General features: G+C 33.5%; 2 protein-coding genes across 3 annotated transcripts in view; one reads left to right on the top strand and one right to left on the bottom strand.

Moving 5' to 3' along the window:
• LOC148606404 (sphingomyelin phosphodiesterase 4-like) overlaps positions 1 to 2,937 on the bottom strand; it is a 32,088-nt gene extending 29,151 nt beyond the window's left edge. For both annotated transcript variants that reach the window (XM_088544213.1, XM_088544214.1), the window contains exon 1: positions 2,824 to 2,937. In XM_088544213.1, the coding sequence (XP_088400339.1) occupies positions 2,824 to 2,850 (27 nt within the window). In that variant the 5' untranslated portion in view covers positions 2,851 to 2,937. The remainder of the gene's footprint in view (positions 1 to 2,823) is intronic.
• Positions 2,938 to 3,136: 199 nt separating this feature from the next.
• Positions 3,137 to 22,084, top strand: LOC148606403 (uncharacterized). Its single transcript, XM_088544215.1, has 13 exons — positions 3,137 to 3,370; positions 8,269 to 8,331; positions 9,810 to 9,904; positions 12,852 to 13,009; positions 14,109 to 14,225; positions 14,608 to 14,820; positions 15,864 to 16,138; positions 16,658 to 16,997; positions 17,406 to 17,477; positions 18,402 to 18,429; positions 19,495 to 19,640; positions 21,030 to 21,390; positions 21,864 to 22,084. Exons 1-13 carry the CDS (start codon positions 3,152 to 3,154, stop codon positions 22,000 to 22,002), a joined length of 2,226 nt encoding a protein of 741 aa, XP_088400341.1. The 5' UTR covers positions 3,137 to 3,151; the 3' UTR covers positions 22,003 to 22,084.

The following is a 22,084-nucleotide window of genomic DNA, read 5'->3' as shown; positions in this document are numbered from 1 at the left end:
CAATATAGCCACAATAGTGAAAATCAAGCATTATTTTTTTCTAAATTAATTCCTGACCAAATTTTTAAACCAGAGGTTCATTTTTCGCTGAATTTGATATGTATCCTTCATGTCATATTTTTTTCTCCTCTGATATTGAAACATGTTTTGAAGAAAACACAAATGAATGGAATTTCCCCATTGACCCCATGTTAAAATACCTACCCACAAGGGAGATTACTCATGCATAATGGCTAAATTATGTCCTGTGGCCCCTGAATGTGAAAAGAGGGAATTAAAAAAATGAATTCCGATTAGATCTACACTATTTTATGAATAGCCAATAATTATTTTAAACTTAATTTCTACTCCAAAACTAATTTGACAAAGTAAATACTGTCACTTTAACAGGTTAAAAATGTGTACAACCATGTATGTAAACAAATTACAAAGTTACCATTGTTTATACAAAATTAGTTACCGGTACCTCCCCTGCAGTCTTCAATTCATTTTTTCACATTTCCTGTAACTTCAACAGTGCAGTATATTTCCCAAAAGTTTTGTTTGCAATAGTTAAAAAAATACTATTCCTATTAAATAGTGATGATTTTGGAAAATTTGTAGCAACATTCTTGAATATTTATTACATTTCCTCACATACTGAACCTCATGGTATTCATTTAATGAAGAGAAAAAGTTGCAAAAATTTCAAATATTTTATCATTGGCATCAAGGATTTATGTAAAGCAAGGATTGAATCCTTGCACAATTTTACATGGTACGATATTAAATATGTTGTGTGGGGTGATATACAGCGAGATTACCCATAATGCATTTCGTTGATGCTGAGCGTGCCCTGTTAATGGCGTACGATTTCCATTGCTTCAACATTTCATCACAATAAATGTAGGTATTCTGACCCATATGGTTTGTTTGTTTGTTTGTTGGGGTTTAACGTCCAAGCAGCAATATTTCAGCTATATTCAGACAATGAACATGAAATGGATGATATAATGAACATGAAATGAAAAAAAAAGGATGGGTCACAAGGATAATAGGGTCGACAAATTTTGATTGCCACTGGAAAAAGGGGGAATGGGTAGGATCGGGCAATTTAGCCTCCTGTGGCGGAGCGCAAAGGTTCCTACTCCTATCGAATACCACAGCAGGGTTCTTTAACGTGCGAGGAATGTGGCATCTTTCCCAACACGGTGCACCACTATGGTTTGCGGTCAGGTTTTCCGTATTATAGCCTGACAACCCCAGCATGTAACACGCCAAGGGTACCCCATTCCACTACCTGGGGCACACATCCCAGTTGCTCTGTCGGCAGAGCGCCTAGCCCCCGGCTAGATTTCTGAGCACTATTTAGTCGACTTATACGACAAGCTTAGCGCTGCTGCAGGCCTATTCTTTTATCACCCGGACCTGCACGGGGGCCCATATGGTTTGAAAAACAAATTAAAATGTCCCACCTCAAGTTGCCTCTAGACTGTTTCGATGTTGTTTTGATCAATACTTCGATATTTGAGACCTTAATCTCTTATAAAATTTTCAACCTGGTACCACCCTCGAAGGTGTACTTCCCTCCTCATTAAAAATACAAACTCCTTTTTCCAAATCTGATCAATTGTCATATAATTTGTTAAAAATTGATTAGAAATAGTATGAGGGTTTATAGTTGTAGCTTTCCCTGCATTTGTGATATCAACGTTTATACAAGCCTTTGTTTTGACTCCTGACTGCTTAGCCCCGCCTTCGAGGGCAGTTACCCTCCTCTTTAAAATTTAAACTCCTTCTTCAATCTTATCTATCATCACAAAATTTATGTCAAATTGATCAGAAATGGTCAGAGGGTGTATATAAGAAATTTTGTATCTGTAGCCTCCCATTCTTGTGTGATATCTTTTTCATTTGACCAACTGTTATAAAAATGGCTGCCGCAGTCACGCCCTAAAGAAAGGTATTCCCTCATAAATTGAAGTTATAACTTCTTCTTCAAAACCCACACCATCATCATAAAATTTGTTTTAAATTGATAAAAATGGTCTGATGGTGTATATAAGGATGTTTACAGCCGTAGCTTCCCCTGCTTTTGTGATATCAATGTTTTATATGTCCTAATTTTGACTGTATAGGTGGCAAGTACCTGTGGCTAGTATACTATTATCTTGCCACATAAGATATTGCGATAATTTACAAGATGCAAATCCTTCTATATTTAACTCCTTGTTGGCATCTTTCTCTCACACAGACCAAAGCTGGGGTGTTAGGCAAGAGAACTTGTATGGAGAAAACCTTATAAGTTCAAAACTGAACACTGACTCCCCTACAATTGACATTATTGGTATAAAGGTAAGATGTGCTCAATGAATATTAAATGTAAATAAAATATTTCTGGAATTTAAACTTCAGAATTTCAATTACGTTTTAAGGGATCCATCCCCCCCCCCCCCACCCCCGGAAAAAAAATGGGCTTACAAATTAAATCTATTTCAGTTCATGCACATATTATTTAACTGAAAAAGGCTCTTTTAATACTACAGTGGTTGTCTCATCCATAGTACATTGCAACATTACAACAGTAAAATCCATGCAGTTTGCAAAATATGTCCCGCCTAAGAACCTGCATGGTGATTTTCAGAAGTTTTCAGGGAAGGGTAGTCTGGTGTGATGTGGGACCAAGATGGTCAGACAAGAAAACTGGATAATTTCCAGTTAACCAGTTAATAACTAAGTTAGCATGCTTTTGAAATAAGAAACTCAGTCATATTCTAGCTCATTAACATAGTATTGAAACGACAACTAATATGCATGGCCATTTCGTTATAAGTAGATTTATACCAAAACTGAACCACTAAGAGACGTCATTACTGCTGAAAGCACTAAGTATTCAGTTCGTAGATATTTTAGTCTTTTTAAACTTTGTCCATGGAAAGGGGGATAATTTAGGAGAAAACAAAATTCAGTCTAGCGATCTGGTCCCAATAAGATCTCACACTTTCTGAAAGTCAAATAATACAAAAAAGGGCATGGAAATCAACAGAAAAAGAATAAAATGACAAAAGATAAAATCATAAGAGACCCTTAAAGGTGAATATGCTGAAACAATTCATATGATTTATATGGTACGGAAATAAAATCCTTATTTTAGACCAAGCGTTCAAGCAAAATGGTAGACAAGGAACAGCTGCCTAATTTAAAAATTTGCATCGACAACACAGAATCTGACAAAGAAGATGGAGAAATAGTGTCGATTCATGACGAAGAAGACATTCCAGATAGTCCTATTGATTTTGATTTAGAAGAAGATGACAGAAATGTTGAATTCAGCGTTAGAATCGGAAAGACCGTTCGGTCAAGCAGAAGCGAAAATCGAGTTTTTCGACAGGTTAAAAAAATGTTCTTGCATTTAATGACAGTTTGTTAATTACCAGTTACCTCAAACACAAGTTTTTTCATTCTTCATTAAATCAGGTGCTACATTCAAGGACATTTTTGCACCACCCATGAGTCAAGAGTATTTTAGTCTAAACGTGGAGATAGAATAAGTTCTGAAAAAGTGCTGGTTGCGTCTTTAGGAATTCGAGTTGTTTTGCCCTAATTCCAGTTCGCAACTGAGTGGTTTCGCCCTACTACTGGTTCGCCCTGTGTTGTTTCGCCTTAAATCTTGTTCGCCCAGATTTTTGTATATCAAAATAAAATAGTGAATTTAAGGATTTAGCGATCTCAGATGCTTTATTAATAAAAAAAAAATGCATGTCAGTATCCATATCAATAAATATTCTTGATTTTTTTCATTGAATTTATTTACTTTAATTATTATATGTCTCTTGTGAAAAAGCATGTAAGCCTATGCAATTTGTGTGTAAACTAAGTCAAATGTAAAACTGCACAACCAATTAATGGCGTGGCACCTGATCTTCTTGATAAGCTGTAGGTCCACAATGTAAAGTTCTTGTTGGCATTCTGAAAACAAACGAAATACATATATCTAACATCTTAATAAAAATGGAAAAGATATTAAATATTATTTAAAATCAAATAAAAATATAAAATATATCTCTATTAACTATTTTCCCTATTCTCTAATGATTCTGTAACAGCACTGTTTTTATAACAGTACTTAAGTATAATGCAAATTTTCATTGTAGTGCCGGTTTACAACATTTTTGTTAATTTGTATGTTTATTTAGCAATTTATATATACGTGTGAACTGTGACTCGTGCCTAGGTACACCTGACGGCCATTTACATATCAATTAACTTAATTATTTTATTACCTATGTAATCTCAGGCACGTGCTTAGATTATACTGTCGTAAAGAGATAACAACTGACGCTCATTTACATATCAATTGAATTAATTAATAATTTAAATTTGTGTAATCTCGGGCACGTTTACACGTCGCATGTAAAAATTCTTTTCTATATTAATTCAGTTCTATATTAGATTAAAATACCTTAACACCATGAGAATAACCATTACTGGATACAAGGAGTTTGCCACCGCATTTGCTGCCCTTCTCTAGAACTTTGTACACCACTGGCTCCTCTGGTAGTATGTCGTCTGGGAGATCAGGTTCTGCATTAAGGGATCTGCAGGAAAATTATAGCAATGTAAAATATAAAATGAATAAAGATTTCACAAGATAAAAGAAATACAAGAACAAGTTTAAATTTTTAACTAATACTAAAACATTGAACATGATGAAATATTTACAAATTTTTATATAAACTCACGTGTCCTGTGGTTCTTCTACGTCATCTGCTGCTCTGTGGTTAACATCGAAGCTGGCATCTCTAGGGTTGTCGACCTGCATAGGTTCTGGTTCTGGCTGGGCAGGTTGTGGTACATTTTCGGCAATTGTTTGAAGATCAAAAGGTTGCAAGCTGAGTTAAAGCTATAAAATAACATCTATTGTCAATTACTGTTTGAAGAATATTTCAATGTCCATTATATTAATTTTCCTACCAATTGAAAAAGCAATCAAAATTTCAATAAAATACCTAATTGCTCCTTAATTAGGATTAATTACTTCTTTTCTGCAAACATGTTTTTTTAACGATTTCTTTTATTTTTCTTTAGAGTACTAATTAGTTTGTCATGAATAACATCAATCATTTACTGTTAATTGATAAGGGCGAAACAACTCAGGGTGAACATGTAACTAGGGCGAAACCACCCGATACCCGTCTTTAGAGGTGGAGGTTGTTTCTAGTATTGATGGGTTCAAACTGTTCCAATCATGGATTGTGTTCGGAATAAAGCTGGTTTTTAGAGCATCAGTACGGGCATATAGTATGTAAAACTGTTGATCATGTCTGTTACGATTAGTTCTGGTGTTACGTCAAATGTCATTGGTTGGTATGTTTGCTACTTCATTAAGACCTTTATGAAATAATATAAGTTGGTTTTCTTTTCACGATATTTTAATGATTTCCATTTTAGTTCTTCCAAGATCTTAGTCACTGACCCTTTGTCATAGTTGTAATTATTCAAAACAAAGCGTGCAGCTCTTTTTTGCACCTTTTATAGTTCTTCTAAGTATTTACAATTAGGGTCCCAAACACGTTCCTGCATATTCAAGTATCGGTCTAACACAACTCAAGTAAGCAGTTTCTTTTATTTCTTTATTACAGAAATTTAGGTTTCTCTTAAGCATTCCTAATACTCGGTTGGCTTTGCTTGTGACTTCAGATACGTGTTTCTCCCATCGAAGGTCTAATGATATGTTAACTCTGAGGTATTTTATTGTATGTAGGAATTCTAATGTTGACCCTTCCAGTTTATATTCATAATCCACATGATCTTTTTTCTTGCGTGTCAGTCTCATCATGTTACTCTTTATCGACTGGAATCGCATGCCCCATTTCCTATTCCATGCTCCTAGTTTATCTATATCTTCTCGTAGTTTAATGCAATCATTGATGTTGTTAATTGTACGGTAACAGACACAATTGTCAGCAAACAAACAGATTTCAGAATCAATATTGTCCAAAATGTCATTTATATGTAGGCTGAATAGCACTGATCCCAAAACTGTACCTTGTGGTACACCTGATTCAACATCTGACCATTCAGATCTTGTTCCATTTACCGCTACGCACTGTTTACGATGACAGAGAAGTGCATCAATCTAACAGAGTGTTTTTCTGGAGATGCCGTAGCTATTCAGTTTCGACTTCAGTTGTTCGTGTGGAACCGTGTCAAACGCTTTTTCAAAATCTAATATAAAAATATCTATTTGTTTTCTATCGTCAATATTTCTAGCCCAGTCATGTGTTACGTTACAAAGTTGTATCTCACAGCTGTGGTATTTATGAAAGGCATGCTGTCTTCTTGTTATAATATTATAATATTATGCTCATCTATATGGCTCATAATGTTCGAACACACTATATGCTCACACAACTTACATAAAATGCATGTCAGTGACACTGGACGATAATTTGCTGGCATAGATCAATCAATTTGATATAACGGACAGATATTTAGTTTATCGACAGGTAAACAGGGCAAACACCATTTTCACTTCGTTTTGATCAAATTACCCGTTTTCATTTACTGGTCAAGGACAGAACTGAAAAGGTCAGGGAGAACCACTAATTGACATATTATACATGTATCTCAATTGACATATAATCTACCATGGTACTCCCTGACCTGCTGAAGCCAGTGAAGGAGCACATAGCTGGTCAGAGTGTCTGCACAGTCAAGACTTTCAAAATAATACAATAATGTTACAGATAAAGGATTTTATATCTAATACATCGAATTAAAGTTCAGATATGGTACTTTCATGTGTTTTAGTTCCATTTACCTATGAAATGTCAATGATAGTTTGTTTTTTTTTTTTTTATTGTTTATCATGACCTCGTTTTGTCCAATATTGCTCCAATAAATTGTAAGGAGGCGGAATATAAGAATTATTTCAATAGTGAATTTTTTTTCAAATTTAAGATCAATGTACTTACAGTATTTTTACCATTACCAAATTGTTAAAAGTCCTTACCATTTGATTTTTCCTTATCGTTTTAGAAAATTTTATTTGTATTGATCCAAATTCTACTTTTATTATAGAGCAGGGGTGACATTGTGTGAAAATATAGGCTGCACAGACATCAGTTCTTGCCGACCAATTCTCTTCTCCTGTGAAACGATTCCATGCCCAAAATTTTTGAAAAAATCTCAATAGATTTCTGATACTTTTGCTATCTAAAATGAGCTTCACCGTGAAGATAGGTTTTTCAAATAAATGTTGCAATTTTATTTTCTGTTGAATAATGCACAGGAACTTGGTCTAGGTAGAAGATGTTTATTTGTTTACACAATAATTATCAGCAATTACAATTCACTTAAATTAGGCCTTAGTTTTTCTATTATCTTTAGCTGTGAATAAAGCACAGGAATTAGATCTAGTCATAGTGTGAGGTCAGTCTAGTTGATTGATGTTTACACAGTAATTATCAGCTATTACGATTCAAGACTATTGGTTGATTACTCAACATGGGCCATTCCATTACTTCTTTGATAGGGGTGCTGCTGGGTTTAAGAGATATCAGCTAAAGTTACTAAACAAATTAATGAAAACTAATGTTTTAAGTCCAATTTTGAATTATTTGAGGAAAGGAAAGTTGCAATATTTTGTTGAAACATTTTTTGTCTTCCTATTGAAAAGAGGATATAAATTATATGTACTGAAGTATCATAAGTGTCTATAATGAAGTTTTTTTTTTACTTAAATACATGTTCAAAAACATTTACACACTCGACTGACCAGGAACAGTTTGACTGTGAATTAAAGCAGGGAGTGTACATGTATATTGTAATATGAAGTCCCTGATTTAAAGAAGCAGTGATTACTGGTAATTGTTTTAATAAACTGATAATTATATATAGGCTGATTCTAAATGTTTCCGTTGATGCCACACATCTCTGATGTAAGGCAGATATTAGATTAGAGTACTGGTTATTGATGTTGACAGAAAGTAGAACACAGGTGGAATACCAAAAAAAAAATGAAAACATCACTAAGTAGAATTAAGTTTACATCTATTGGTTAGTAGTTCTGTAAACTGCCCTTCCAAATCCTTAAACACACCCAAAAGTCTATTACTTGTACGTTAGTATTTAAAACTGCTTTATCATATCAACTGTGTAGGCTCTTTGCATAAAAAAAAACTGAGACATGAAAGCGAGCAGAATGTTCCCTTTGCCTTAAACCAATCAAAATACAGCAAGATTGCATGAAGTATAATAATATATTGTATCCAAATATATTTTCAGCCCTCTAAAGTGTATGAGAATAGATCTGGAGACTTCATTACTGGTATAGATGTTACAGAAAAGGTTGGTTTCCTAATACATGTTTGTACTACACTAAAAACAGGAAGGAACTTTTATAGGATAACATAATTCTGATTTACAGTATAGGATAGTTCGCCAATCTCATTAGTGATGTCATATTCACTAATTTGCATATCATTAAGTGTCAAATTGGTTGGCAAATAAACAACTAAATAAACAATTAACAATTTCATGATTAGAATCCCTATTTTCAAAACTTTATAGCTTTGTTATTTTACATCCAATTTTGGTTCTGTGAAATGTTTCATTTAGATAAAAGAATTCATATTTTATAGGTGAATTTATAACTGTTTTACTAGAAGAATAAATTTGAAACGATATTTATATGTAAACCTCTATTTTCATATAAAATTGTTTTTAAAATTTTATGCTGATATAGTCTAATTACTGAATATTTATTTAAAAATTCCATGGATAAAAAGAGTTTAATTGGCAGTTTAGGGAACCAAAAGAATTTTTCAATTATCTTAAAAAACGAAAAAGATATGATGATTTAAAATTGATGCCCCATGCCACTCAATGAATTTTTTGCCAACCAAAACCAAATCACAGGTAAGTGATGACATCACGAAGAACTCTCCTATACTTTTTTACATTAAGGGAGAAGTTACACAAAATGGATGATAAAATGAACATAAAATGAAAAATGGGATGGGACACAAGGATAATACATGAAGAGTTTAGTTCGGTTGACATGTTTCAATAGCCACTGGAAATTGGGAGGGGTATGTAGAGTCGGGCAATTTAGCCTCCTGTGGCGAAGCGCAAAGGTTCCTACTTCCAATGAATACCACTGCAGAGTAAATGATTCTGTAAATCAACAGTTTTAATGTTAGTAGCCCTAAAATAGAGGTTGATAGAAAAAAGACAATAATGTACTGAAATGATTCTTATTTCATATTATTCCGGAGGACAGAGAGGCAGTCATAGGAAGACAGGGCAGTGTGCTTGTCCTTTTTAAGTTTATTGGAACACTGCCAACAAGCCTTGAATGTAGTAACCATTGCAATACTGCCAACAGGCCTTGAATGCAGTAACCATTAGAACACTGCCAACAGGCCTTGAATGCAGTAACTATTTACTGGTAAAACTGGTCTGATCATTTCATAATTTGCATTCTCCAGCATGTCAAGTGCATTTTTTTTCTTCGTAATTTTGGAAGAAAATTTAGTGCTTTCCTTTCTAGCATATCCCAAAATTGAAGTGTGGTTTCTTAAATGTATTCTAACCATAAATAATTCCATGGTAAAGGGTTTTGAATAGCCTGCAAAGCATAGTGCAATTTTGCATGTATCTGTTTATAAGGCCACATTTACTGTGTGTGGCTTTATATAGACGGAGCATATGGTGTAAGCAGTTCTGGATGCTGTCCCATATCAACTTCCTGAAGAGTAGGGGTATGCCTGGCATGACAATGCATGCTACTTCATTTTAAGTATAAATTCATCTTGTTCTTTCAGGAAGAAATACTGAAGAAATCAGAAAGAGCCAAGAGATTTGGGATAGAATCTAAGCAGTCAAGACATTCTGTTGATCTGAAAGGGCTGTATAAAAGGTAAAAGGGTTTAGGGATTATTAGCTTTGAATAACATTACATTATCAGCAATAAGATATTTTCCAAATTAAGACTACTGAATGAGACCCTGTTGTCTCAAATTTTAGGAATTCTTTTTGATTTTTATGTGATTTCTACATATGAGATGTATACTCTTTACTAAAATGGCTGTTTCTCGTAATAGAGAAAATACATGAAATTATAATATTCACTTGAATAGGTACCAGAATTTTGAATATTTAGAAAAATGTTGTCATCAAATTATATATAAAATTAACCAATCAACCATACTTCCATAAAAATTTCATCTGTATACATGTGTATATATGATACTTTCATCAGTTCTTATATTACAGCACATACAATAATGATATTCAGTTGGTAAGGTTAGTTTTCCCTTAATTAAATGAGAATCACCTGATGAACTTCCTTTGATAGTCTGTACAATAAAATTTCTATCATTCCATAGGTATTTTATTATAAGTTTGATTGAAAGTGTAAACCACCTTGTCAGTTGAAAAGTAAACTGACAAAGGTAGTACATCAGGTGGTTGTCATTTTTAGCTCACCTGGCCAAAGGCCATGTGAGCTTTTGCCATCACTTGGCGTCCGTCGTCTGTCCGTCCGTCGTCCGTCCGTAAACTTTTACATTTCAATCTTCTTCTCTGAAACCACAGGGTAAAATAAAACCAAACTTGACACAAATGTCCACTGGTATGAGGGGATGAAAGTTTGTGATTTTGGTGCCGATCGGAAATTCAAGATGGCCGCCACCGAGGATCTTAGTTTAACATTGGACCCTATGGGAGAAACATGTAAAAATCTTCTTCTCGGAAACCACTTGACCAAATTGAACAAAACTTGACACAAATGTTCACTGATATGAGCGAATGAAAGTTTGTGATTTTGGTGCCAATCGGAAATTCAAAATGGCCGCCACCGAGGATCTTAGTTTAACATTGGACCCTATGGGAAAAACATGTAAACATCTTCTTCTCGGAAACCACTTGACCAAATTAAACAAAACTTGACACTATTAAATGTTCACTGATATGAGGGGATGAAAGTTTGTGATTTTGGTGGCGATCAGAAATTCAAGATGGCCGCCACCGAGGATCTTAGTTTAACATTGGACCCTATGGGAAAAACATGTAAAAATCTTCTTCTCGGAAACCGCTTGACCAAATTAAACAAAACTTGACACAAATGTTCACTTTTATGAAGGGATATAAGTTTGTGATTTTGGTGCCAATCGGAAATTTAAAATGGCCGCCACCGAGGATCTTACTTTAACATTGGACCCTATGAGAAAAACATGTAAAAATCTTTTTCTCGGAAACCGCTTGACCAAATGAAACAAAACTGGAAACAAATGATCGTTGGCATGAGGAGATGAAAGCTTGTGATTCTTTTGCCATTTCAAAATGGCTGCCACTGTGGATCTTAACTTAACCAAAGTTTCCGCTCGAGAAAATATACATCTAGAGGTCGCCACATGATCTTCAACAAGTGGGAAATTTCCTCCATGTAGCAAGCTCTAAATTGCCCCAATAAAAACAAAGTGGATAAATCAGTGAACACAATACTGAGGGGGGGCTGGAGGGGGTCTGATCCCGGAATCCCGACTTTATTTTTACTAAATCCCGAAATCCCGAACAACAAAGGAACTTAAAAACTGCTAAAATCCCGATTCCCGGTGGATTTATTTCCCGAAATCCCGGGCTTAATTCTCAGAAATCCCGAAATCCTGAGCTTAAAAACCTCTGATCCCAGCATCCCGAAAAAGGTCCGGCCCTTCCTCAATACTATATCAGTTTATCATTTATGGTAAGAAACTAAAATGTTTTAAAAAAAGACAACTACATGCCAGTGACTATATTTCCTGCCTTGGGACAGGCGCAAACAATATGCAGTGGGGTTAAACTAGTTTTGTTGGATCCAAACCCTCACCCTCTATACGGTCAAAGGCTAAAATAAATACAAAGTTAGACATACAGTAAAAATCAACCTGAAATTCATCCAATTCATTAGAAAAGTACCTCAACAATTATTAACAATAACATAGAAGACAAACAAATGAGGTATAAACAATGAATGCTCGCAGTTACTGAAAGCAAGCTCAGGACACAAATAAGGATGACAAATCTTCAAGCCTCCCAACACAAAAAATATCAGTTACAAAACTTCCAAAGGATTTAGAACTGCAACATCATAGACTATGTTGGTCTAGCAAGAAGTTGTGCAATGACTAAAATGCTAAAATATGAATGATTAAGTTATAATGTGATGATCTAATAAGAGTATCAATATTTTTTCCTACAAAGACAAGATTTAATGATCTGACAACAATGTCGAATTTATATCCTTTATGAATCAGTCTATTTAAATAATTCTTAAGATTTGATGGACATTGTTTGCATTTATGTGCCTTGTAAACTATATTTCCATACAAAACTGGATGTGAAATGCCTAGTTTAATAAGATAAGTTTTTTAGCAAAGTAATCATGTTGGAGGCTAAGAAACGCTGTGTTTTGCAGAAATTTCATGGATTCCGCAAAACAATGGCAATTTCTGCATTTTTAAAGGCCTGGTTCCGGATTTTAGTATGTTGGGGTTGCAAACTATGCATTATGTCCCCTTTCCAACCTGTCCCATGCAATAATTCCTGTTTACCAATGCTTTAAATTGCAAGAAAATCTTCATCTAAGGAAAATTCCTTGTAAATTTACGCAAAATTATATGAAATATTTAGCAAGTAATTAAACCAGGTGAGCGATACAGGCTCACGTGAGCCTCTGGTTTAAAGGTTACTATCACATGAACATTATCATTTTATGTGCTGTAAGAGTATTGCTTCACACTTACACTTTTATTATTAGTGTGACATTGATGCAAGTATGAGAAATTTAAGTGAATTTTGTCCTTATCATCTGTTGGTATTTTCAGTCTTGGATTCCATGCTGATGATTTGAAGAGAGATCACCGTGGGATCAGATTAGAGGCAGTACACTTCAGAGGTGTTGATAACATGCATACTCAAGACATCTTTAAGTATTTCCAAGAATTTGGTCCCGGTAATGTTGAGTGGATAGATGACGCTTCTTGTAAGTTCATTTTGATATTTAGTATATTTGTGTAAAAGAATAAAACCAAAACAAAAAAGCTCTTTTAAACCATTCTGGAACATCTACTGTATAGTGGGAAATTTTAGCGAGGTTCTAATTTCGCTATACTCATGAGGTTCAAAAAATTGTAAAAATAAAAGTTAAATTTAAATCAAGATATTTCACTGTTATCTCTTGTAGTCCGTATCTGCCAAAATAAAACAGAGTGAAAATTTACTACCCCTATTCATAAAACAAATAATGAAATTTGGCACCCACCAAAATTACCTGCTAAACAGTATTTTTTCCTATTGAATGAAAATTTTATTGCAGAAAGTTTGTATTTGCATGTATTTAAACATGGTGTTTTAATTACTAAACCATTATGATAAAGTGAAAGACAACACATTATATTTTGTAACTATGATTTTTTTTCTCTGATTCAACACTATGAAGCTGCTATCCATCTGGCAGATTTTGTTTCATGGCTATGATACTGTATTCTTCCGTGTATTCTGTGCACCCCCTTCTTGGCAAGGGAGATGGACGAAAAAAATTTTGTTTCTGTGTAAAACGCATTTTGAGAAGCAAGGAAAAATCACCAGCAGAAGACCACATTGAAATTAAAGGATTCCGGTAAATTACCTGAAATGTGTATCCTTTCATCATTAATCTTTTAAATAAAAGTGTTTTCTATGTTTCCCTGCATTTGCAAGCCATTTATTAATTAAAATAGTTTATACAGGGATGTATTGGATCCGAGTCAGCTGAAATGTTTACATTTCCTGTTCATATGCAAATCGGGTATTTCACTAAAACAATGGCGTGAAGTCCGACCGTTTATAAAAAAGTTGTTTTAATACTGTATTCTTCCGTATGAATACTGAATACGGAAGAATACAGTATTCCTTAAAGTATTTACTAGGGAAGCAAATTAGAAGATGAAAAAAATGGCTAGAACCAGACTACATAATTATGGATACTCAGCTAATATGTACTAACATGTTGTTTGAAAATTTGATGTCAATTTTGTTGGGTAGGACAGTAAGACTGATATAATGATTTGCTAAAGTCTGGCATATTTGAAATGTTTTTGTAGGTAATGTGGTATGGATGGATAATCTGACAGCTGCCAGAGCCTTGTTAGAGCTCAGTAGAAGTTATGATGAAGTAATGAAACCTTATGAGGCTGACACAAGTGAAAGTGAAGACAATGGTAAAGTAATGAATTCATGAACTTTTTAAAAATTTGTCAAATATAACAGGTTTATATGGTATAGGATAAGTAAAAAGGTTTTGTGGGAAAATCACATTTTGGTACAGTGTACAATTTAAAAAAAAATTTTTATGGAAGGATGATCCTCTAACTTTATTTTTATACCCACCACACAAAATGGCAAAGTATTAAGTGGTACCTTCCAAAAATTGTCCATCCCCTGACAATGTCAAGATGATAACTAGGGAATGGATCTATGACTTTTTTTAAAAACTTTGCACATTTGTTCCACACCATAAAGTACTTGTTCAGATTAACTTTCAGCAAAATGCAAGATGCAATTTTTGAGTTAAGACATTTTGAACATTCTCTATCATATCAGGTCATAATAATAAAGACAAAAGACCAACTGTCAAAAAGAAACAAAGAAAGAAAGCGACATCAGATGAAGAAAAAAATGTAAAGAAAAAAGACCAAGTAGTGGAGAAAGAAGACACAAACAAAGCAGTACCTATGGAAGAAACCAGAGAAGATGATGATGTGTTGGATTTGCTGGATGAGGAAGATAATGCTAAGCTTACTGTCCATGTTAATGGTATGATTGTGGTTTTAGTAGTCTCCACTTTGCAGGACGTATATAGTGATCACAATGTCCATTTGCCTTTCCTTCATTCTTCAACAACTTTTTCGTTACACTTTTCTCTGTAACTACTGATCGCAGCCACTTGATATTTTGAAGCTTTCTATTAATATTTCCTGTTGTTGATTTTTATGGTTACTGAGGATTGTGACCTTATGTTTATCAAGGTGGGGAGGGCGTATCCTTTGGTGAGCTTTGCCCACAGTTCTCCTTGTTTACATGTATATTGGCTCAGTCATTATGTGACTAACATTCACTGTGTGTAGGATTCAGTGATAAATACTAAATGACCTTGAATTTTGATCTTTGGTTTTACTGGATTTTGATTTTTGTAGGGTCTAAACAGATGGTTGTCACCAAAAAAAAAAGTACTGATATGTATTTTGATAAATGCTAGATATAAAATACTTTTTACAACTTTTGTGCATACTTGTTTAAGTATCAAAAGTCAGGTTATAGGGTAATTTTTCAGCACAGGAATGGGGCTACTCACTTGACATTTCTGCTGCCTCGATGATCTCATGTAAGAGTGCTTACCTCAAGTGCAGAATGCTGTGAGTTCAATCCCTGCCTAACTCATGGCTAAAGCCACTGCTTCTCTCTTCCAAGCATGTAGTATTTGGGAGATAGAGTGATGAATGGTTAGCTAGGAATCATAATGTGTCTTAGTGGGGTGATATGAATTCCTGCAGGTTGATGCTTCTGTAAGCTAGCACAATTAAAGTCTGGCTCAGGTGTGTCAGTCTAGTACAAGTCGGGGTGTGTGCAATTGATAAAACATTCTCAACTTGAAATGCCTTTTATATCACCATTGGCTATCAGGACATTTAACTACGATCAATCAATCTTTACATTTCCTTTGTTTACTTAGCTGAAAAATGTTTTTTTGATGCATAACCAATTTCAATATACTATAGCAGTTTCCCTAAACTTTTCAGTGTGATTGAAAGTTTTTTTTCTGAAGCCATTTAAGTTTGATAAAATGGCCTTTCTTTCAGGAAGTAAAAAAGCTGAAGGTAAAGCCAAAAAAGCTGATACTGGAAAACAAAAAGAGAAAAAGTCTCTTACAAAGAAGAAAACAAAAAAGAAAACAACATCACCTGGTTTATCATCGTCTTCATCATCAACATCTTCATCAGATTCAGATTCTAATTCATCAAGTTCATCGTCATCATCTTCTGGTTCATCATCCTCGTCAAGTGGATCAGGATCATCATCATTATCATCATCCGGAAGCTCTTCAAGTTCATCCTCAGATTCAAGCTCTGAAGAGGTATTTTTAATGTTCATGATTTTTTGCTTATCAAGTCAATATTTGTAATTAATAAGTTTGTGTCCATTTGCCTGCAAAAGTTCAAATCAATTCTGTACGCTTGCCCACAAAAGTCCAAATACATTCTTGCCCACAAAAGAGTAAATCAACATTGACAACTACATCAATATTATAATCAAATCAATATAAAATAGAAACTATAATAGTTTATGGGCAATACAAGACATGGGATAGTAATGGAAAGGATGCTGGATCTTAAGTCACCTCTGATAACTTGAAAATTTTTAATTTGTCCCTTAAACTTGGACTTAACGTGGCTTTACTTTCCTTCTGTAAATGAATTAATTATTTTCCAGATTCTGTCATTATAAACTCAGGTATCAAGTTTTGCGGTTTAATAAAATACTTAGCATTTCATAGTACTAAAAGTCTATTTTGCTGATCCTTTTTTTTTTGCACTAATCTATCCATCAGGAAAATAGCGAACGCTGATTTATAAGGTATTTATTTGTATAACAGGACATGGATACAGACAGTAAAAAAAATAAGAAAGACAAAGGATCAAAGGCAGCAAAAACAAAATCTAAAAACAAAACAGAAACACATAAATCTCAATCTAAAAAGTCTGAACAGGAAAAACAGTGTAGTAAAACAGAATCAGCAACAAGAATATCAGAAGATAAAATTGGTGGTGATTCAAGAAACAAGTCAAAGGATGAGAAATCAACAAGAGGAAACAAAAGAAGGGACTTCCCCATATCATTCAAACCAACAGATATACCATGGCCCCCTGGGAAATGGAGGCTTGGTCTGCCATACAACAAGTCAAAATTTCTGTTCCTACGCTATGCTAATAAAGGTAAGTTTCTATGTGTTGCACATGATTTATCTACAAAATGAGATGTAGCAGTATTTCGGAAAATAATCCTTGCCTTCCACATTAAAAATTTCAGATTTTGGAGGGGAGGCACTTTTTTATTTGAATTTCCTTCAGCAGGAAGATTTGTCGCATGACAATTTGAATTAACATTATTGCTCTAATTATCAAATGTCACTTGGAGATTATTTGTAGCAAAATGTTATATGCATATGAGTTAATATGAAGACAAGTACCTGAATGTTGACGATTTGATTACTAATAGATTGCAGTAATTTTTTTTTCTAGAACTCTGTTACTATGAGAGGATTTTAATAGAACATTTGTGTATTATCAGATTTGTGTTCTCAAAACAATGCTTTATAGAATTTTATATGTTTTTTTGTGCAGCTGATAAAAAGTTACCAGGAGCAGAGAAAAGAAGTAAATTTTATGTAAAACATGGTAACCCAAACTATAGTGGTAAGTGATTCTGTGGTTTTGTTTAATTTCAATGATATCAGATTTTAATGGGTAGAGGATAAAAGAAATTTCTTAAGGTACTAATTATCAAATTTGTGGTTTATGGTTCAATAAAATTTTGACAATTTCTCTGCATTTCTGGTAAAATAATTATCAAAATAAAGTCAGGATTCGTACTTGTCCTTGAATCCTTGAAAAGTCATGGAATTTCATTTTGAAAATTAAAGGCCTTGAAAAGTCATTGAATCCTGTATTTTTTTCAAAAGTCCTTGAAAAGTCATGGAATTTTATTCAAAGACATATTGTTTTATTAAGTATTGAAATAAGCAATCTACAGTCTTTCGTTCTCACGTTTGGAAGGTGAGTCAAGGGGGAATAATCTTGAAGTGTTCAGGGACTGGTTTCCGGTTGTGAATGTCATAAAGGGAACCAGATTTAACTGGTGTCAAAACATCCTGATCTTATAAAACAAAATGCCAGGAAACTGTAATTTTCAACCCAAGCCTAGATTTTGCCCCTGTTATAAGACATGGTAACACATACCAGCTTCATGAATGTGTTTAAAACATTTGGCATACATAAATATGCTTACAATAATTGAAAAACTTATAAAAAGATGCACAATTGTTTGTGGATTTAGGTGTGAAATATTTAAAAAAATCCTTGAAAAGTCATGGAAAATTGGAGCAAAGAAGGTGTATGAACCCTGAAAGTTTCTCTGGTAGATATTAAAAAACAAACATTTTGTAAGAAGTTCTTTGCAAATATGTGTTCATATATGTAAAGTTGATATGAACATAATTGATATAAAATGGACACCTAAAGTCCAGATTGACTTTGGTAATAAAGACATACATGTATATGTAAATTGTACAATGTACTCGCAATAGAAGATTTACTTGTAAATTTTTTTTTAATTTTCAGGTATGAAAGGTTTTATAAGCAACTCAAGGTGAGATAAAAACAGATTTTGTTTGCCAGTTTATCTAATACTGCTTTAGTTTATAGATATTTAGCAAAAACTGCTCCACTGCTGTAAACGTATTAATTTTTGCAGTTACTAATTGTCATGGATTCTGTCTAGTGAATATATTCGTGGGTATCAATTTTCATGGTTTTACAAAATGATTGTAGTTCTTAAGTGTTAGTAGTAGATTTCACAGGTACTGTTTTTCACACTTTTATGTCCACTGTGTATATAGTGAACACTCATTGTTTTTACGACATTCATCCAAAACATGTAAATTTCATGTATGGTGTATTTTGCATTTACCAGAAGCATTTTTTCAGAAGTTATGTCCCCTTTTTCACTTTAAAAATTTGGAATGTAAGTGAGGTGTTAAATGTAGTCACTTTTATCTAGTTAAAAACCATTTACAAAGTAATTCTTTTTTTACTTTGACTTTGATAAGTAAGCATATTTCTCATTGCATTCTCTGTTTTTCAAGTTCATGCAAAGCAAAAGTCCCTAAAGTGGCAATGGCAAGAAAAAAATAGGGTAGGATAGAAGGGATTTTTTTTTTATAATTTTTCAAAGTTATTCTACATTAGGTAAATAGGGAAACAATCTAGACTTAAACAGAAGTTGAGATGAAATGGCCATAAAATGGCAGGTAGAGTTGCCTGAATCGCTGCAGTACTCTGCATCATCAGGGACTTATTCTTAGAACTAGAATAAGTTCATTCAGACTTGTTGATATTAACAAAAATTATTTTCAGGCTTAAATGAAAAAAATAAGTTCATTCAGACTAGTCAATATTAACAAGAATTATTTTCAGGCTTAAAGGAAAAATTTTTAAAATTTAAGAATGATTTTTATTTAAACAAAAATTAACACAACTAAATATTCATTTTTTTACCACACTCTCAGTGTATGCATATATCAAGTTTTGTGATTTGTTTTAGCAGATTATTTAATGTTTTTGAAATTTGCAAAGCATTTATAATATAACTTACATCCTGGACAAGGAATTTAAAAGAAATATGTTTTGATGTTTATAATTTGTACTTAAACAGGAAACGAAGAATTAAATCTGAGCAATATAGGGAGGAGGTGAAGGAAGCTAGGGAAGCTATAAGGGCCAAGAGGGATGCTGTGTCCTACGACGATGTAGATATATTTGGAGATGATCTCAAAATGGAGACAGAAGAAATGGATTTTGGTATTATTTTATCTATCCTTCTGGTTCTTTGATTAGGTTCTGTACAAATTTTACGTACCAGTCCATAACAGTTGACATGCATGAATCTCCTTCTGTCTGAATTTTAGAAAGACTGCTACTTAATACCATTATTAGTAAAAAAAAATGTATATTCATTGTACAACCAAAAAAAAACTGCTTGCATTGAATGGTATGACTAATTAAATTTTGGTAGGTAGTCGTATACTGCTTCACAACTTTCTTTGCCATAACTTGTTTAGTTTCTTGTACCAGATTTCATAGAACATAAAGTTGAGATTTTTCTCAGACTCTTCCTCAACTCAAATTTAGACCAATCAGATCACTTAAAACTTTAAAGACTTGAGGAGATTGATGAAGGAAAATATCAGAATGCGAATTGTGTGAGGGAAGAAAGTCTCAAATTCCATTGTCAAACAAGTAGGTGGTGTATTGAAAACACCTTCTTTGTTCTCCCCAGCCCTTAAAAGGGCTATGCTTTACAGCTGTATCGAGTTTGAGCACTGCACTATTTACCTCAGTACTGTGCTATAAAATTCAATGTTAGGATTAAAAATCAATATGACAGGAAACCTTTGTGCCCCAAGGTCATTTGCATTGCCATCTTGTTGTGTATCATCCTTCAACATTCCAGAATGCATGGTTTTAGGTAGTAAAATTCCCCAAGTCTGAAAATAGTACCTCAGGTGTAATGAATGAATATGGACTTATGTCATGATTTAAAGATTGTAAATGGGGTTTCTATCATGAACAATATTAATTCATATTAATAATGATGTGTAAAAAAAAACAAAACAAACCTTGTCCATTTGAATTTTGTCACAATTGTCACTTCAAATGGATGGATTGATTTTGTTAGTTACAGGACTTAAAGTGCCAAAAGTGGATTACTGTATTGATTGCTTTATCTCAATAGTTTTTATGGAATGTTTATTCTTTACTAGTTAAGTAGCACTCTACATAAGAATCATGCAAAATGTGATTCATTGTTGGAAAACCTACAAACTTTCATGTTTGATATTTTGTTTAAAATGTCATTGTAAACAAAAAGTAACATATGGCTTTTCATAAAATCTTTGTTCATAGGAGATAAAATGATGTAGAATGTACTGTAGAATTCAAACTTAAGGGAGATAACTCTGTAAATGACACTAAAATACAATAGAATCTGTTGGATTTTTAATGTGGATTATCTCCCAAGAGCAGACAGATTGGAATGAATGATTATATACATTTCATCATATAGACCTACAAAGTAATTTATTAAAAAAATGAAAATGTGTAGCCTTTTTTAGGGGGCATCATATATTACAAAATTTGCATGATTCTTAGCTGCAGTATTACTTAAATATATTTACATATTTTGCACAGGTACATCTACCACTGACAGTAGAAAAGTGGCAGAGAGATTAGCCGAGAGATTAGGACAATCTGAGAGTAGGATAGCTGATAGATTAGGACAGATTGAAGACAGGGTAGGGAATGTAGCAGGACGATTGGGTAAATTTCATCCTATAGATGAAATGGACGAAGGATCCGATACATCCCTTGAGGACGATGATGATTTGGATCTTCTTAGGTCTGATAAACGTAGATTTGAAGACAAGCCAGTAGACCCAGAGGCTATAGAAATGGAAAAAGAATTAGAAGTTTTATTAAAATCTCCTCCTAAAAAGAGACCAATGATGAAAATGCACGCTGATGAAGAGGAGGAGCAGATGAGAGTAAAAAAGTAAGTTACTTTCCTCAAGATAAATACTGCTACTAATACATATACATATACTGCTAAAGCTATCAAAAAATGTACAGCCATTTATACCCTTCTTTTCGTCAATTTCATTTGGAGTACAAATGCCACCAGAATGAATGTTAACACTCAACGAGGATGGTATATTAGAATTACCTTGCCTGTCCATCCTGCTCATTTTACCAGCACTAATTTTTTCACCTTTAAAATGTGGTTTTGAAAAATTTAGATGACAAATTATGGTTCAAATTTTTTTGTCATTTCTGATGAGGATCTTAAAAGGTGAAAGTGATCTTCGTATTTGTTAAAGTTAAGGTGATATGTTGTCTTAACTTTTTTTGTAGATATGACATATAATAGTTTATCATCCATCTGTCCTTTCATCGTTCACACTTCGCACAATTACTCAAAAAAAGCTTCCATTAATTCTTACAATCTGTTCCTTTCTTTTGTAACAGGAGACGGCATGGTCATGGAGGTTTAACAATAACCACTGATGCCCGATCAGGTGGCGATGCTCGGTCATTGATAACAGGCTTAAAAAAGCCAAGACATGGTGGTATTGACTTGAGGAGTAAACTCAAAAGAGATAGATAAATGTAATTTGTTGTCAATGAAGTTTAATATTGTGTTGTTAAGTCTGGGGAATTTTAAACAAGAATAAATTTTTATTTTGTAA

Source organism: Perna viridis, chromosome 9 (assembly GCF_037379345.1).
Source record: "Perna viridis isolate PV_CMFRI_1.1 ecotype Kerala chromosome 9, ASM3737934v1, whole genome shotgun sequence".
Taxonomy (NCBI): domain Eukaryota; kingdom Metazoa; phylum Mollusca; class Bivalvia; order Mytilida; family Mytilidae; genus Perna; species Perna viridis.
The sequence above is the reverse complement of the archived record's forward strand: the minus strand, read 5'-3'. Positions and strand labels throughout refer to the sequence as shown.